Source organism: Myxine glutinosa, chromosome 1, assembly GCF_964187855.1.
Source record: "Myxine glutinosa chromosome 1, kmMyxGlut1.1, whole genome shotgun sequence".
Classification (NCBI taxonomy): domain Eukaryota; kingdom Metazoa; phylum Chordata; class Myxini; order Myxiniformes; family Myxinidae; genus Myxine; species Myxine glutinosa.
The window spans coordinates 405,644,606-405,663,887 of NC_136261.1; the positions used below are offsets into that span (position 1 = coordinate 405,644,606).

Consider the following 19,282-nt stretch of genomic DNA (forward strand, 5'->3'; position numbering starts at 1 on the left):
GACCCTGAAACGTTGGCCAAATCGTGCCACATGTGTCCAATGAGGGAAATCACAACGACGACGGATGTAAGGGAAAGAAGGCAAGGTAGGAAGAACAAAACTAATTTATTATTATTATTTACAAATCATCAAAATAACCAAGGAGAAAGAAGGATAATAAAATAATGCAGAAAGAGGGACGGACCAGAATGACACAGTGCAATTTAACTTAACTAAACAGGCTTAACTTATACCCCAGGACAAGACACACAGAACAAACTCACATACACAGAAGGATGGAATGGCAGGAATGAAGGACTGGAAGGAGAGAGGAAGGTTCGGGGGGGGGGGGGGCAGATGGTTCGGCATGGTTCGGGCTTGATCCCGCACGGGACGTCGGGCTGGACCTCGACGGCCACCGATGCCACCGATCCTGGTTCCCGCGGGGTAACGGGTCGAAGCTGCCTGGTGGAGCCAACGCTACTTGGTGGAGTCAAAGCTGCTGGTACTGCTCATGGTACTCCTCTGGGCTCATCTGCCGCATCTCTCTCTCTCCCTGTCTGAGCTCGCTGTCTCTCTGCCGTGTATCTCGTCTCGCAACTCTCAGGACTCTTTATGCTTGCTCTCCGGCCTCTTCCAAAGGCTTCCGCGCGCGCTTATATTACGCCTCGGGCGACCAAGCCGCCGGCCTCCAGGACACGCCCATCGGTGAGCTCGCCTCGGCCCTGATTGGTCGCGAGGGCTCACCGATCCCGCCCTTAGAGGAGGCGCTGGCAAGGCCACGCCTTGTTCCCGGCGCTGGGCCGACTCCTCCCACCTTCTGCTCCGAGATGACCTCGTGGCTAATGGAGTCTTGCAGCGAAAAACCACAACCCACAGCAGCAGCAGAATGCAGCAAACCGCCCAATGCAGTTGGCAATTGACGAAAGGGGAATGTGAAGGGAATCTACCTTGTTTGAATTCGGTGCAATGGAGTGGTTAATTAATGGAAGACACAGCCTTAATCTAATACACATAATAAGGAGATAACTACTGAACAGGGAGATCTATTATTTGCTACGTGATTGTATATGGAATAACTACGGGCACGACCTTTGACCTTTATACACCAGAAGGAGGGTGATATTTTACACAATAAAAAAAACACTTCTCATATCCACAACAATATAAAATTCCAAAGTATTGGAAATTTTCAAATTGTGTCGTTTCAAATTGGTTTGCATTGTCAGGTGTCAGATGACAGATACAAAACTTTTTTGAATGAATATGCAGCAGCGAAGTTGTGTGAGTGCGGCCTGTATATCACATCGAGAGCTCCAAGTGTGGCCCACCAGAACTCGTATTAGCGCTGGAATGGATAATTGATTTTAATCCACTCAGTGCCGTTATTAGTCCTCTGCCATTTTCACCAAAGGGAACTATGGGTGGGGGCGGAGTGACGTCACTTTCGCTTAGTAACGGCGTCACGTGCCTTAGAGCGATGAAAACAATCGCGCTGCGCGCTTGCAGTGTGTGTGCTTTGTGTTTGCAGACTTGCGCAGGAAAGTGCTAGATTTTGTGTTGTTGCAACGGTTTAACTTACGACTTTTGTCACATACTACTGGCCATTTATATCAGCATGTCCTTCAACTATTTCGACAATCTTCCAAGCGAAGCTAAAGAGAGATACGTGACTTGCATGGCTGGGTAAGTTTAAATATAAAACTATTACTTTTAACTTCAGTTATAGGCCATCAGCCAGACCCCCAAAATAGGGTCCATTGGTACCAAAATGAGGGAGTAAGCCTAATATTGATTTTTGGATAGGTCTTTACCCCTAGAATATGAAAATATGTGATAGCAAATTCAACCATGTAGCTAAATGGGTGTTATCACCTCATTTTCAAAATGGCCGCCAAAATGCATGTTTTTCTATTAAAAACACCATGTTTCATATTCTTGTAGGAATTTGTAACAAATAGCATTGTGTTTTGAGATGTTTAAGACTTTACAACTCTCTTAAAGTATTGCATACATCATCTGAACTTTAATCCAAGAAGATAGAATCCAATATGGCACCCAATTTCACAAAATGGCTGCCATCATAGCAACAACTTTATGCACAAAATATGCACGAAAATAACTGGCATTCAGTAGATTTGCAAGTATACACATGGAAAAAAGTATCGCACCACCACGTATTTTCGACATAGTGGAAATGTATCAATGAATTTTTGCACCTTTTCGTTGTGGTGTAGGGTAATCTTGTGCAACATTTTGTCCAGATGTTGGAACGCAATGAAGAGAACAAAATTGGGTGACACATTCCTGTTTAATGTGATTGTAACACCTGTATTCTAATCGTATAGCATCTACTTTCTATCTACTCCGTTGCTCGTTGCTCCGACCACCGTTCCTACAGAAAAAAAAGCAAACAAAACAACAACAACGTTAAATTTTGTATGTAAAGTGGCGGCCATTTTGAAAATGGGTGATAACACACATTTAGCTACATCGTTGAATTTGCTATCACATATTTTCTTATTCTAGAGGTAAAAACCTTATCAAAAATCATTATTAGCCTTACTCCCTCAATTTGGTACCGGTTGACCCCCCTAGCTGATAGCCTATTAGTATTTTCATTACATCACAGCTACTGAAAATATAAGTAAGTAACTGTTGTGTGTATCGCGCATGTATAAACATGTACGCACGCATTGCTACGCGTGTTTGCTTTCATCGGCCGTTCGGTTGTCAGGTGTCGGAGGGTGAAAGTACCCGGATGCACTTTCATACCTGGTGTGCTCGTGAGGTACATGTACACATCCGCGAACTGAACATCCGGCCAGGCCGTCGGGTCGTTGATCCACGCACTTGACGGTAACCGGTACGGACAAATTGCAAGGCCAATTGCCGATAATTTGGTCTCGTATCTCTCTTTAGCTTCGCTTGGAAGATTGTCAAAATAGTTGTAAGACATGCTGATATAAATGGCCAGTAGTATGTGACGAAAGTCGTAAGTTAAACCGTTGCAACAACACAAAATCTAGCACTTTCCTCCGCAAGTCTGCAAACACAAAGCACACACACTGCAAGCGCGCGGCGTGATTGTTTTCATCGCTCTAGGGCACGTGACGCCGTTACTAAGCGGATGTTACGTCACTCCGCCCCCACCTATAGGTTTGCTCTCCGTCTGTCCGTCCATCCATCCATCCACCCCACCTGTCGTTTTCCAGACTTTTTTTTTTCCATACCCTTTAACATATTCAACTGAAACTTCGTGCATGGCTTTATTACAAGTTAAACAAAAAGGTAAAAACTTGGTGCAGGCATGTATAATGATGCAAGAACGAACTGATTAAATTCTGGGGTCAAAGGTCAGAGGTCATGTCAGGTAAAAATGTGATAACTTGTGAACAGCTGAAGGGATCCAAGTCAAACGTGATGCAGGTATTGCAGGTATATTACGTGATGCAGGTATAAAAGGCCAAATGCTAAATATTTCAACAGGTCGCACAAGATCTGCCAGGACCCTCTCCTGGTGAAACTGCCAAAATCAAGACTCTCTGCTCACCTTCATTCTTCTTTTATCCCGCCTCTGGAACAAACTCCCTCACTCTCTTCAATCCCACTCCTTTACATATAATGACGTAAAGATGATCTGATTATATTTTGGGGTCACGAGGTCAAAGGTCAGAGGTCATGTTGGGTAAAAATCCTATTACCGCAAAAACGTGTGACCAGTGATGGGATTTTGACAAAAATTGGTACAAGTATGTATTACAATGCAAAGCTGAACTCATTTGATTTTGGGGTCAAGAGGTCAAAGGTCAGAGTCTGTAATAGGTCTATAACTTGAGAAGGCAGAAGGGATCCAAGTCAAACTTGGTACAGGTGTGTAAAATGATGCAAAGATGTACTGGTTATAGTTTGTGGACAAGAGGTTAAAGGTCAAATGTCAGAAGTCTCATTGGGTAATAATTCTGTTACCGAGCTAACTTTTGAACCAGTCATGGGGTTTTCACCAACCTTTGTACAATTATACATTATGATGCAAAGATGAATTGATTACATTTTGGACTCGAGGTCAAAGGTCAGAGGTCATGTTAAGTTACAATTATTTTGTCACAACGATAACTTAACGGCTGTAGGGATCCAAGTCAAACTTGGTACAGGTGTGTATAATGATGCTAAGATGAACTGATTAGATTTGGGGGTCATGAGGTCAGAGGTCATGGTAGGTAGAAATGCTTTTACCGTGATAACTTGTGAATCAGTGATGGGATTTTGACCAAACTTGGTACAAGTCTGCATTGTGACGCAAAGTTGAACCGATTCGATTTTGGCATCAAAGGTCAAAGGTCATGTCAGGTAAAAATGTAATACTTGAGAACAGCTCAAGGGATTTAAATCAAACCTGGTAGAAGTATGTTTAATGATGTAATAATGTGGGTGGAGGCATATCGGTCGACGTTGCGACGCCGAAAAGTGCCGTTCTAGTTTTTTCTGATTCTCTTCCTGCACTGAGGGTAGTGGGATCCTGACAGGATGGATGTAGATACATCTTTTTGAGGAGGGATTCGGTGGTCAACCTGTGTTGGACTCCTCCTCATGTGGGCATCGGGGTAAATTAACCCTGTGACCTGGTGGCTAAGCGTACCCTTAAACTCGAGTATGTTACCCAAATACCTCTGGTACTGTCAAAAATTATGAGCCTGGCCGAGGACCAGATTGAAAAAATATGGCAATCCCAGTGGGACACCACCACGAAAGGAAGGTTTCGTTACAGGGTTAACCTGGTGGTGGCTCCCCCAGTTAGGTTCCCTCGGCTTTTGTTGCAGAGACCAGGTGGCTCAATCTAGGCCAGGACTTGCATGGACACTGCCGACATAACTCAGTCATACTTCCAAATGTACCGGAGGATGTTTATCAAATTTTTAAAACTAGCAACGGTACCCGCCCTGTGGGCGGGGCTTCAATTGGGAGGCCCGAATGAAAAGGCAAAATATCAGAAATTGAAGGCTTTTTTTTATTTTAAACGATTTATATAAACATCCGTTAAATCAAATCACACGCAAATCATCAACATCTAAACAGCATTTGTAGAATTTCAATAAAAGCCACATCACTGAAGGTAAATATTATTATTAAATAAATTAAATTTATATTATTAAATATTAAATTAAAAATTAAATTTTTAATTAAATATTAAATAAATAAAATAAAATAATAAATTTAATAATATATATATAATAAAATAATAAATAATAAATATAAATAAATAAATAATAAATAATAAAAATTAAATAATAAATAATTAAATAAATAAAAAAATTAAATATTAAATAAAAATATTAAATAAATATCGGTAAATATTATTCCATCGTGTTTGGAAAAACTGGAAAATTGCAAAAATTGGAAAATTGGGGAAAAAAATTGGAAAAACAAATAGGCTATTTTACTCCAGGGGGGCCCAGGATTATCCACCCAAAATTTCGTTGCGATTGTTTCAGCCGTTTTTGCGGTACCTGGGAACGGAGGGACAGACATTTGGTGAATTATAGTAAGATGACCCCAAACCCCTTATGGACCGGACCCACATCATGTCTACTTCAAAGCATTAAGGAGGTGAGGATTGATGTGTTGGATCAAAAATTTCGGCCATTTGAATCAGAGGCATCCCCGACTCTGCAGGGCGGTTCTGAGATTTCAAAAAAAGAGCGGGAAATCCACATAGTATTTTTGGGATTACCTCAAGGCGCCTTCATTCCCCGGCGGTCTGGGCGCGTGGCGTATGTAGAGTCTCACGGCTTTGGAAACGCAATAACACTTATAGTACGGCAGATATGTGAAATATTTGGGAGAATTGGGACTTGCAAGCACGATGCAAGCACCCCTGATGATGCAAGCTCGAGAGTTGGCACACAGAGTATGCCCGAAGGAAGATATTTGACTATAGGGCCATCGCAGATTTGACTTGTGACAACAATGGCGGCAATTTTTCAAAAAAGGACAAATCTGCGATGGCCCTATAGTCAAATATCTTCCTTCGGGCATACTCTGACTGTGTGACAAATGCCATATGCTTGCATAATCAAAAACACAAATCCTGCACCTATCTGTGGTACGATTAAAAAATGCAGAATGTGGAAGGATAGGGGCCGGGGGTGTGGAAGGTTAGGGCATGGGGTGTGGAAGGATAGGGGCAGGGGGTGTGGAAGGATAGGGGCATGGGGTGTGGAAGGATAGGGGCAGGGCGTGTGGAAGGTTAGGGCATGGGGTGTGGAAGGATAGGGGCAGGGGGTGTGGAAGGATAGGGGCAGGGGGTGTGGAAGGATAGGGGCATGGGGTGTGGAAGGATAGGGGCAGGGGGTGTGGAAGGATAGGGGCATGGGGTGTGAAAGGATAGGGGCATGGGGTGTGGAAGGATAGGGGCATGGGGTGTGGAAGGATAGGGGCAGGGGGTGTGGAAGGATAGGGGCAGGGGGTGTGGAAGGATAGGGGCAGGGGGTGTGGAAGGATAGGGGCAGGGGGTGTGGAAGGATAGGGGCAGGGGGTGTGGAAGGATAGGGGCAGGGGGTGTGGAAGGATAGGGGCAGGGGGTGTGGAAGGATAGGGGCATGGGGTGTGGAAGGATAGGGGCAGGGGGTGTGGAAGGTTAGGGCATGGGGTGTGGAAGGATAGGGGCAGGGGATGTGGAAGGTTAGGGCATGCGGTGTGGAAGGATAGGGGCAGGGGGTGTGGAAGGATAGGGGCATGGGGTGTGGAAGGATAGGGGCAGGGGGTGTGGAAGGATAGGGGCAGGGGGTGTGGAAGGATAGGGGCAGGGGGTGTGGAAGGTTAGGGCATGGGGTGTGGAAGGATAGGGGCAGGGGGTGTGGAAGGATAGGGGCATGGGGTGTGGAAGGTAGGGGCATGGGGTGTGGAAGGTTAGGGCATGGGGTGTGGAAGGATAGGGGCAGGGGGTGTGGAAGGATAGGGGCATGGGGTGTGGAAGGATAGGGGCAGGGGGTGTGGAAGGATAGGGGCAGGGGGTGTGGAAGGTTAGGGCATGGGGTGTGGAAGGATAGGGGCAGGGGGGGGGTGTGGAAGGATAGGGGCAGGGGGTGTGGAAGGATAGGGGCAGGGGGTGTGTAAGGATAGGGGCAGGGGGTGTGTAAGGATAGGGGCAGGGGGTGTGGAAGAATAGGGGGAGGGGGAGGGGGGTGTGGAAGAATAGGGTGAGGGGTGTGGAAGAATAGGGGGAGGGGTGTGGAAGAATAGGGGGAGGGGTGTGGAAGAATAGGGGGAGGTGGAGTGGAAGAATAGGGGGAGGGGTGTGGAAGAATAGGGGGAGGGGTGTGGAAGAATAGGGGGAGGGGGTGTGAAAGGGTAAGGGAGTGGTGTGGAGGAATAGGGGGAGGGGTGTGGAAGAATAGGGGGAGGAGTGTGGAAGGAAAGGGGGAGGGGTGTTGAAGGGTAGGGGAGGGAGGGGTGAATAAGGGTTGGGGATTGGGGTGGAGGTGAAGGGGTATGTGCCAGGTGGGGAAGACTCTAGGTTGGAGGGGTAGGGGGGAGAGGGTGGGGGTAGGGGGGGAGAGGGTGGGGGTATGGGGGGAGAGGGTGGGGGTAGGGGGGGAGAGGGTGGGGGTAGGGGGGAGAGGGTGGGGGTAGGGGGGACAGGGTGGGGGTAGGGGGGACAGGGTGGGGGTAGGGGGAGAGGGTGGGGGTAGAAGGGATGGGGGGAGGGGTGAATAAGGGTAGGGGAAGTGGGGAAGCCATAGAAATGCCAGGTGGGGTAGACGCTAGGTTGGAGGTGGGGGTGTACAGGAGGAGGGGAGCTTCATTATTTGTCCCATTGATTCCATTCGACATGGACAATCGTCACCGAAACCTACAATTCGGAGACGCTCTCGGTCTCATGACCTTTCATCTATCTGTATTAAACTATCATCTGTAGTCTATGCAACTAAAGCAAACATTTCATTATCAATATCGAACATCATTTTTAGTATTAACAAGAAGGTTTAATAACCCCGGAAATTCACGAATCAATCTGCAACCTGCACAAGCAAAACCGCTGCTCCATCTGAAAAGCGATACACCGCTTCAATTCCTTTACTTGCTCAGCAACATTATAAACAATGAACGAAAGATCAGAACAACGAAAATGTCTTGAAAGAAAACGAAGGTCATAATAAATAATGTCGATTAATTACATTTTGTGAAGAGCTTTGACGTAAACCTTTCTGTCCTTGAGCGGTGTGTGATGCGCGTCTGATCATCCTATGGGCGGTGCTGCGACCCGTGAGCGAATCCGTGCGGCACTGCGGGCGTCGGGCGATCCTCCTCAGAGCTTGGGGTCTTCGCTCGTTGCATGGAGGGAAACGCTTCTGCTCCCGCTGACGACGCGGCTTCTTCTTCTTCTTCCTCATCCTCTGGAAGGGCGCGCGTTGCTGCTCGCCTTGGCTCGCGACCCTGAACCGATGCGGATCCTCGGGCTGGACGTGGACGGGCAAGTCGTTCGGTTTGGTGGACCCTCGAAGACCCCCCCGGTGCTCCACCATCGCTGAACGTTATTGTGACTGAAAGGTATCTTTTTTGCGTTTCTAACATCTTCTTCACTAACATTTAATGTAACCTTCTCTTTCTCCACACCGCCGATCGATTTCAGCTCTTTTGATAATTTATTCCTTTTAAATTGATTTTTTTTTCCCTGCTCAGAATTTAAATGAACGTCTCAATGGGTGTGTGTGTGTGTGTGTGTGTGTGTGTGTGTGTGTGTGTGTGTGTGTGTGTGTGTGTGTGTGTGTGTGTGTGTGTGTGTGTGTGTGTGTGTGTGTGTGTGTGTGTGTGTGTGTGTGTGTGTGTGTGTGTGTGTGTGTGTAGATAGATATACTGTATATATATAATATCTGTGTTGTGTTGTGTTGTCTTGTCACTGAACTATTTTCTCAAACTTTTGTGAAATCGTACCAAACCTCTGGTATGCACATATCTCTCCCGTCGGTATGTCCTAAGGGTATTTAAAAAAAAAAAAATTTCAATTTTATTTATTATTTTTTGGGGAATTTTTTCAGGAATTTTTTTTTTTCAACTTCAATTGTTTATAAAATGTGATATCACGTATATTACAAATACATTTGTGCAAAATAATTGTTTGAATTATGATTGGTTTAAACCATGACAAAACGGCAACTCGGGTACAGTCATTTATCTATACTAGGGCATGCCCGTACTATATCTATATCTAAAATTATATCCCCCCCCTCTATTTACATGAAATGGTTTGGTCCAAAGCGAACGGCTTGCGAGTACGGTGACAATCCCCCCCCTCTATTTACATGAAATGGTTTGGTCCAAAGCGAACGGCTTGCGGAGTTTGGTAAAGAAATCGCCATAGCGTGCCCAAACGCGCAGGAAAGCGAAAGAATCGCAAATTAGTTTTTATTAGTTTTAAAACATAGTTTAACGCCAACATAGTTTGCCAACGTGAAATAAATGAATACGCTCTCAAATGTGCCGTCCGAGGCAGAGTCTGTTCGCCACGTTCGGCACACGTGATAGCTCGCTGCTCTCTGATTGGTTGAATCGTTTTTTGGACATAGCTCGGTAACTACTTGTCCGATTAATTTCAAACCTTGAAAAGGCACATCCTCGGGTCCCCAGCAATATACCTGGCAAGTTGCAAGTATATCGGACCCGTGGTTGTCGAGAAACAGCGGTCACAGACAAACAAACACACACACAGACATACACACACACACACACACAGAGATTAGTGGAATTATAGATAGACTAGGGCATTGCCCGTACTATATCTATATCTAAAATTATATCCCCCCCCTCTATTTACATGAAATGGTTTGGTCCAAAGCGAACGGCTTGCGAGTACGGTGACAATCCCCCCCCTCTATTTACATGCAATGGTTTGGTCCAAAGCGAACGGCTTCCGGAGTTTGGTAAAGAAATCGCCATCGCGTGCACAAACGCGCAGGAAAGCGAATGAATCGCAAATTCGGTTTTATTAGTTTTAAAACATAGTTTAACGCCAACATAGTTTGCAAACGTGAAATAAATGAATACGCTCTCAAATGTGCCATCCGAGGCAGAGTGTGTCCTCCACGTTCGGCACACGCGATCGTTCGCTGCTCTCTGATTGGTTGAATCGTTTTTTGGACATAGCTCGGTAAGTAATTGTCCGATTAATATGAAACCTTGAAAAGGCACATCCTCGGGTCCCCAGCAATATACCTGGCAAGTTAAAAGTATATCGGACCCGTGGTTGTCGAGAAACAGCGGTCACAGACAAACAGACGTACAAACGTACAAACGTACAGAGATTACTGGAATTATAGATAGATATCTGCACATCTGGGCAGTGTCTGTGTTGTCACTTAATGACTCCCTGAAACTTTTGTTTCTGTGGTTGTGAAATCACATGGTGGTGAGGTGTTTTGAATTACGTGGTGGTGAGGTGTTTTGAATTACGTGGTGGTGAGGTGTTTTGAATTACGTGGTGGTGAGGAATTTATAATTACGTGGTGGTGAGGTGTTTTTAATTAGTTGGTGATGAGGTGTTTTGAATTACGTGGTGGTGAGGTGTTTTGAATTACTTGGTGGTGAGGTGTTTTTAAATGACGTGGTGGTGAGGTGTTTTTCATTTTGTGGCTGTGAGGTGTTTTTATTATGTGTTTTATGGCTGAGAGGTATTTTTATTACGTGTTTTATGGCTGAGGTGTTTTTAATTTAGTGGTGGTGAGGTGACTTTAATTTAGTGGTGGTGAGGTGTTTTGAATTACTTGGTGGTGAGGTGTTTTTAAATGACGTGGTGGTGAGGTGTTTTTCATTTCGTGGCTGTGAGGTGTTTTTATTATGTGTTTTATGGCTGAGAGGTATTTTTATTACGTGTTTTATGGCTGAGGTGTTTTTAATTTTGTGGTGGTGAGGTGTTTTTATCATGTGTTTTATGGCTGTGAGGTGTTTTAAATTACTTGGTGGTGAAGTGTTTTGAATTACTTGGTGGTGAGGTGTTTTGGATTACGTGGTGGTGAGGTATTTTTAATTATGTGGTGGTGAGGTGTTTTTGAATGACGTGGTGGTGAGGTGTTTTTAAATCACATGGTGGTGAGGTGTTTTTAAATCACATGGTGGTGAGGTGTTTTTAAATCACATGGTGGTGAGGTGTAATCGTCCCAAACTTCCAGTCTGCACCTACCCCTCCCCTAGGGATGTGCTGAGGGGTTCTTTATTGAAAAAAAAAACATTCAACGTAAATTGCTTATAAAAATGTAATATCACAAACACAACAAATACATTTGTGCAAAATAATTGTTTGTATTATGATTGGTGTAAATCATGACAACACAGCAACTCAGGTACAGTCATTATCCTCAGCTAAAATAAGCCCGTTCCTCAGTAACGACGCGTGGTGAGGCGAGCGCAACGAGCCGAGCCAAGCTAGTATATATATATTGTTGCGGATTCGGGGGTCGGCTCTCCCCTTATCAAGGGGGGGGGGGGGTTAATCCCCTTGTCCTTTAAGCTGGCCGTCCCGAGTCCTGGAGCTATGACGTCACTTCCGGTCAGAGCTGAATAGGGTGGTAGGCCGAATTGCTCCTATTACCTAATTACCAGCGCCTTCCGGGAAGCGGAAGTGCTAGATGTCGATCGCTGAATTAACGCCAAGGGGGTTGACTCAGCCTGTCATCCTTCCGAGGTCGGCAAATTGAGTACCAGTTCACTGGTAATTCCCTGTTTGTCGTAAAAAGGTGACAAAAAGGGTTGGCGGCAGGAAGGGCATCCGGCCGTAAAACATTGCTTCAAAAAGGGGACCAAAAAAACAACAACAACCACGGTCCCCAAAAAAGGCCAACCCCTGCTTGCGGGAAAAAATGGCCTCTAAAGGTGGTTTTTTTTTTCTTTTTTTTCCGGGAAGTGAGGAAATGAGCCCCGCCCGAGCCGCGGCGTTAGTGGACACGCCGAGCGAAGCGAGCCGCGACTCAGGCCGTTAACAATGACTAACCCGATTCTGAGTGGTTCCGAATCGTGCCACAGGTACTCAATTGAAAGAAAGGACGGAGGCAATCAGATTAGGGAAAAACCAAGAAAGAACAGGTGAATTTATTAAGAATATACAGGAGGAAAGAGGAAACGAAAGGAATGTACAAGAAGAAGAAGCAGGACACAGGGCAGGCTTAACTATACAGTCTTAACTTAACACCCCAGACGAACGTACACACTCACACGGGATTGTAGTGGGTAGGGGGGAGGGTCCAGGTAGATGATCCAGGCTCCAGTCGACCCCCGTCCAGGCTCCGGTTCCGCAGGCGAAACCCGGCAGGAAGCTCTGCGTATCGTTGGCACGCGACCGGACCTTACATATGGCGGGGGGGAAGTCCTTCGCAAATGTGCGCTCCTGGATCAGTCCTTTCAATAAGCGCATATACGCACAAGTCCGTTATCAGCGCTCTCTCCCAACGAGTCCGTTGTGCGCAGTTCTTTCGAAAGGAGTCCGTTTGCAAAACGCGTATATCCTCCAGTTCTTCAATAACGACGGTCCCCTGCACAGTCCGTAAAAGGGCTTGGCGCTCGCGCTTATATAACGCGCTTTCAGATCACTCTGCGCGCTTTGAAACCACGCCCGCCAGCGAGCTCATCTCAGCCCTGGTTGGCTGGTAGGGGCTTACCGGCTCCGCCTTTGACGGCTGGTTGACAGGGCCATGCCTTGTCCTTGGCGTTTCGCCCCCTTCTTCCTCAAGCCAACCGCATGGTCAATGGCGGCGCCTGTGCGAACGCCAACCAAGGCGTGTAACAGAATTGGGAGAGAGAGAGATTGGCAAAATGGACGAAAGGGCCTACTCCTTATTTGATTGATGCAACGCAGATTCAACTATTGGAAACACAACCTTAACTAAACACATAATAAGGAAATAATTCAGTTCCTATGGTGACCTACGTGTTGCTGTGGCCTAACTAAGGGTGCTACCTTTAACCTTTAATGTGATATTTACAAGAGTTATTTACAACAATTGTGGGTTCTCAAAACCGCAACAATATGTATATATATATGTATATATGTAGGGGCGTGGCTTGCCATTGGCAGGGCGTGGCTTGCCATTGGTGTGGGCGTGGTCTCGCAGCAATGGCTCCCAGAGACATCATGACAACCTCCAACGGCAAGTCCATCCTGAATTCCATGAATTCCCTTCGGAAAAGCAACGTACTGTGTGACGTGACTCTGCGGATTGACAACGAGGACTTCCCCGCGCATCGCATCGTGCTGGCCGCCTGCAGCGACTACTTCTGCGCGCTGTTTACAAACGAGGTCAATGCCAATGGTCGCTTTGCCTAATAATTGGAACCTTTCCTTCTCAGCAAATTCCATGACACTCGCTAAGTTCGTTTAAAACTGATCACCTGTGTCCCACAGCTGGAGAAGGACCAGCCTCGTGTGGACCTTGAAGGACTCGCGGCTCCTACCGTGGAGATCTTGCTGGATTTCATGTACACGGAGACCGTTTACGTGTCGGTGGACAACGTTCAGGAGCTCCTGTCTGCTGCTTGTCTGCTCCAGCTTCAAGGTCACCTATTTTGACACCGATCTATTGTATTTGTTTCTGCTGGTTTTATTATTTTATAAAGATCTGGGAATGGAAGGTTGACGTGGAATAATAGACGTAAGGATGAAGTTCTGAAATTGTCAGATATTCATGGCCTTAATTTTCTTTGAAATATTTTGTGGGTGATAACATATCTGTGTCTGAGTGCACCCCGTTTGTCGGAAGGATGTTGAACGGGAGGACACATCTGCCAGCGCCAGTTGTTGGTGGACGTTAAATACCCCACGGTGTCTTTCATGAAGAGTGGACGAGTTATCGCCGGTACCCTGAACAAATTACAACGTCCAACCGAAATTGGTTCCATTCCAATGTTGGGTTGTCCTCACTCCTCCTCAAACACCCTCCCCCGAGTTTGCTAAATACCGGGCCAAAAGCTTAACCGGCCAACCCTGGGACCCTACAAGAAGGTGGAAATAATTGGGGCCGCCAAGAAACGTGTGTGTGTGTGTGTGTGTGTGTGTGTGTGTGTGTGTGTGTGTGTGTGTGTGTGTGTGTGTGTGTGTGTGTGTGTGTGTGTGTGTGTGTGTGTGTGTGTGTGTGTGTGTGTGTGTGTGTGTGTGCGTGACCTGTCACGAGTATGAGGTCATGCCAAGTTTTCACTATTGTCAACTAGAACGGCATTCAGTCGAGAGCATTCTTCTGCCTGGATGGCCATGTCACTCAATGGTGAAGAATCACTGAAAAAAATTCTACTAGTTGGATCCAGATCTTCACTAAAATTGAATCGATTCTTCCTTGTCACAAACACAACCTGCCCAACAAGTTTCGTCCAAATCCACCCATAACATTTTGAGATATCCTGCTATATGTTGGTTTTAGCCCTATCTCCCATTGGTGAAGTCACTGAAATTTTAAAAAATAATTCTCATATCCCAATCGATATTCAGATCTTCACCAAAGTCGAATCGAATCGTCCTTGTCACACACCCAACCTCTCCACCAAGTTTCGTCTAAATCCGTCCACAACTTTTTGAGATGTTTTGTTCACAAACGGACAGACAGACAGGGGAGAAAACATGACCTCCATCCACCTTTGGTGGCGGAGGGAATCATGGTAGTCGTGAGCAGAGAAATGGCCATTTTGAGGTTTTAGGTTTGTATACTTCAACTCCTCTAGCCTGGTGTTGGCTTAGTGGTTAGGGTGCCGACTTGGGATCCGAGGATCCTGGGTTCGAATCCCGGTGTGATCGCTGAATTAACACCAGGGTGGTTGATTCAGCCTGTCATCCTTCTGAGGTCGGCAAATTGAGTACCAGTTCACTGGTAATTCCCTGCGTGTCACAAGTCAACTAACAGGGTTGGTGGCAGGAAGGGCATCCGGCCATAAAACATTGCTTCAATAAGGGGACCACGGTGCCCAAAAAAGGCGAACCCCTGCTCTGCGGGGAAAAATGGCCTCTAAAGGTGGTTTTTTCCATACTTCAACTCCCCCACTCTCTGTCTATGCAAGTTTTATTGTCATACTTCTTCATTGAAATTGCTTTTCGGATGCTATTCCCAAGAGGTAGTGGCAAAACAAACCTGTACGGTTAAGGGTCTCGGTAAATGATGACTTTTTGCTCGTATTTACATATTCATCATCCACATTTAATAAATACCGTAAACAAATTGAGAATGTTATGAAGGATGACATCAGCATTTCTGAAGAGGGGTAGGTATTGGAGAGTATGGGGTGATTAGCAGAGAGTGGATGGATGGCTTTGGATTCGACTTGCACTTGGCTTTCTTGGCTGCTCCCGTGCACACGGTGATCGACATCATGAAGGGCACAACCACAATAAACGTGGGATGACAGAGGTAAAGGCAGCATATTGGGGGACAACTACAATGGCACTCTTCGACGTCGCGACATTGATCGATATGCCTCCACCCACATTATTACATCATTATAATACTTGTACCAAGTTCGATTTAAATCCAGTAAGCTGTTCTCAAGTTATCACATTTTTACCTGACATGACCTCTGACATTTGACCTCTTGACCCCAAAATCTAATCAGTTCATGTTTACATCATTATACATACCTGTACCAAGTTTTAATTTAAATCCCTTCAGCTGTTCACAAGTTATCGCATTTTTATCTGACATGACCTTTGGCCTTTGACCTGAGGACCCCAAAATCGAATCAGTTAATCTTTACGTCTTTATAAATGCCTGTAGCAAGTTTGAATTGGAACCCTTCAGCCGTTCTTAAGTTGTCGTGGCAACAAAAACCTATCAAGGACGGACAGACGGACAGACGGACAGCCAAACGGACAACCCAAAAACATAAGCCGGACGGACAACCCAAAAACACAATTTTTTGCCGGAAAAACATCAGCAAAAAAAACCCACAAAGTCACTGGAGGCATTATGTTTTTGGGTTGTCCGTCTGGCTGTCCGTCCTTCTGGGCGTTATAGGTTTTCGTTGCTGCGATAACTTAAGAATAGCTGACGGGATACAAGTAAAACTTGGTGCAGGTATGTATAATGAGGTAAATATGAACTGACTAGATTTTGGGGCCACGAGGTCAAAGGTCAGAGGTCATGTTCGGTGAAAATCCTGTTGCCGCGATAACTTGTGAACCAGTGATGGGATTCTGACCAAAGTTGGTACAAGTATGTGTTATGATGCAAACAAAGATGGACTGATTTAATTTTGGGGTCAAGAGGTTAAAGGTCAGAGTCTGTAATAGGTTTTTGTTACCACGATAACTTAAGAACAGCTGAAGGGAACAAAGTCAAACTTGGTACAAGTATGTATAATGATGCAAAGATGAACTGACTACATTATGCAGTCAAGGGGTCAAAGGTCAGAGGTCCATTTAGGTAAAAATGTGATACTGGAGAACAGCTGAATGGATTTGAATCAAACTTGGTACAAGTATGTTTAATGATGTAATAATGTGAGCGGAGGCATATTGGTCGACGTTGCGACATCGTAGAGAGTAGTTGTAGTTTTTATTACTGCATAACTTGCCTGGCGCAACGCTCTACCTCATTATGTCCTTCCCTCGCCCATTTATTGGAGCAGGTATGAAGCAGACTTGCTGCGAGTTCCTCGAGAGCCAGATTGATCCCTCAAACTGTCTGGCCATGAGGGATGTCGCCGAGGCTCACAATTGCCTTGAACTGCAGCAGGGAGCCGAGCTCTTCATCCAGAAGTTCTCACCTGAAGAGTTTCAACACGAGGAATGCTGTTTTCTCGAGAAAAACGGAGTGGACAATTCGATTTACTGCGACGACATTCGGGTGAGTTGTGTTTTTCCTCATCAGGCTGCCAATTGTTCGGCTGGTGAAAAATTTGATGGTCTTGACCCATCGGAATGCACATGTGCATTTCAACCAACAGGCTTACCGAGGTTGTCTGCTTATCATAAGGTTTTTCCCCTTCGGGTTATTCCCTTGATAAGTAGAATTAGTATCAAACTAGAACGGCACTCGGTAGCGAGCATACCTCCGCCAGGTGAACAGTTTACGTTTTGTTTCCCAGAGTAGACCAAAAAATCACAATGCAGAATCACATTTAATCAAAATCATCCGTCCACAACCTTTTGAGATATCGTGCTGTATATTGTTTTTGGCCCTATCTCCCAATGGTGAAGAATCACTTTTAAAATTCTACTATCCAGAACCGGATCTTCACCAAAATCGAATCGAATCGTCCTTATCAGACACACAACCTCTCCACCATGTTTCGTCCAAATCCGTCCACAACTTTTTGAGATATCCTGCTATATGTTTGTTTTGGCCCCATCACTCATTGGTGACGAATCACCTAAAAATTAAATAATTCTCATATCCGAATCCATATTCAGATCTTCACCAAAATCGAATCGAATCGTCCTTGTCAGACACCCAACCTCTCCACCAAGTTTTGTCCAAATCCATTCATAATTTTTTGAGATATCCTGCTATGTATCGTTTTTGGCCCGATCTCCCAATGACAAAGAATCACTTAAAATTATACGAGGCGGATCCGAAACCGGATCTTCACTAAAATGTAATCATTTCGTCTTTGTCACATATACTACATCTCTTCAGATTCTTCACCATTCAGAGATCGGGCCAAAAGCGATTATATAAATAACATATTTAAAAACGTTGTTGATGGATTTGGACGAAACTTTGTGGACTGGTTGTGTGTTTAACAAGGACGAATCGATTCGATTTCGGTGAATATCTGAATATGGATTCGGATATGAGAATTATTTAATTTTTAAGTGATTCTTCCCCATTGGGAGATATGGCCAAAAATGATACATAGCAGGATACCCAACCTCTCCACCAAATTTCGTCTGAATCCGTCCACAACTTTTTGAGATAGTTCTATTTCACAAGCAAACAAACAGACAGACAGACAGACAGACAGGGGTGGAAACATAACCTCCACCCACCTTTGGTGGCGGAGGTAAAAATGAAGTTTTGGATCCCTTTTTCTTGCAACTTTCCACTTTATTTGAAGAAGGTTCAGCATGGAGCAATTTGTTTGAATCCCGACCCAGTTATAAACATTCACTCTGGTATTTTTTGTTTGTGTGCCGTCAATCGTCCATCGGAGGTACTTTAACATCCTGGGCATCCCGTCTGCTAACATTAGTTGGTGGACATTAACCATCCTGCAGCGTCTTTCATGAAGAGTCGGTGAGCTATCATCGGCACCCAGGCCAAATTCCCGTTCTAACCGACAGGGGGTACTGCATCAGCGGCAAAGCTGTGCCTCCAGCAAATGATACTATCCATATCCAAGTGCTGCGTATGAAAGAAGCGGAAGTTGTTTTTTTTTTTTTTTTTTTATAAACTTATAAATATAAATATTTTATAAAAACGTTTTATTTTTGTTTTTTTTTAGAAACTCGTGTTTTTATTTTTCTGTCTGCAGGTGGTTCGTATGACTCGGCACAGAAATGATTTATTTACTTTTAATTTGTGTGTGGGTAATTTTGTTATATTTGGTAAATTTGTTTTGGTAAATTTGTGTGCGGTAAAATTACAAATTTAATTTGTGTGCGGGTAATTTTGTTAAATTTGGTAAATTTGTTTTGGTAAATTTGTGTGCGTTAAATTACAAATTTAATTTGTGTGCGAGTAAATTTGTTAAATTTGTTTTGGTAAATTTGTGTGCGGTAAAATTTCAAATTGAACTTGTGTGCGGGTACTTTTGTTAAATTTTGTAAATTTGTTTTGGTAAATTTGTGTGGTAAAATTACAAATTTAATTTGTGTGTGGGTAATTTTGTAAAATTTGGTAAATTTGTGTGCGTTAAATTACTAATTCAATTTGTGTGCGGGTAATTTTGTTGAATTTGGTAAATTTGTGTGCGGTAAAAATTACAAATTTAATTTGTGTGCGGGTAATTTTGTTAAATTTCGTAAATTTGTTTTGGTAAAATTGTGTGCGTAAAATTACAAATTTAATTTGTGTGTTGGTAATTTTGTTAAATTTTGTAAATTTGTTTTGGTAAATTTGTGTGCGGTAAAATTACAAACTTAATTTGTGTGCGGGTAATTTTGTTAAATTTGGTAAATTTGTTTTGGTAAATTTGTGTGCGGTAAAATTACAAACTTAATTTGTGTGCGGGTAATTTTGTTAAATTTGGTAAATTTGTGTGCGGTAAAATTACAAATTTAATTTGTATGCGGGTAATTCTGTTAAAAGTTGGTAAATTTGTTTTGGTAAATTTGTGTGCAGTAAAATTTCAAATTTAATTTGTGTGCAGGTAATTTTGTTAAATTTGTTTTGGT

The 19,282-nt window shown here is 44.4% G+C and overlaps 1 protein-coding gene across 2 annotated transcripts in view; it reads left to right on the plus strand.

Annotated features, from left to right (window-relative positions):
- Positions 1 to 8,216: 8,216 nt before the first annotated feature.
- The window catches only part of LOC137412928 (uncharacterized), a 40,508-nt gene continuing 29,442 nt past the window's right edge, over positions 8,217 to 19,282 (plus strand). The window contains exons 1-4 of one of the 2 annotated variants that reach the window (XM_078770445.1): positions 8,217 to 8,529; positions 13,043 to 13,264; positions 13,370 to 13,520; positions 16,573 to 16,790. In XM_078770445.1, coding sequence (XP_078626571.1) covers positions 13,082 to 13,264; positions 13,370 to 13,520; positions 16,573 to 16,790 — 552 coding nt within the window. In that variant the 5' untranslated portion in view covers positions 8,217 to 8,529; positions 13,043 to 13,081. The remainder of the gene's footprint in view (positions 8,530 to 13,042; positions 13,265 to 13,369; positions 13,521 to 16,572; positions 16,791 to 19,282) is intronic. The other variant, XM_068098270.2, reaches the window with a different exon arrangement.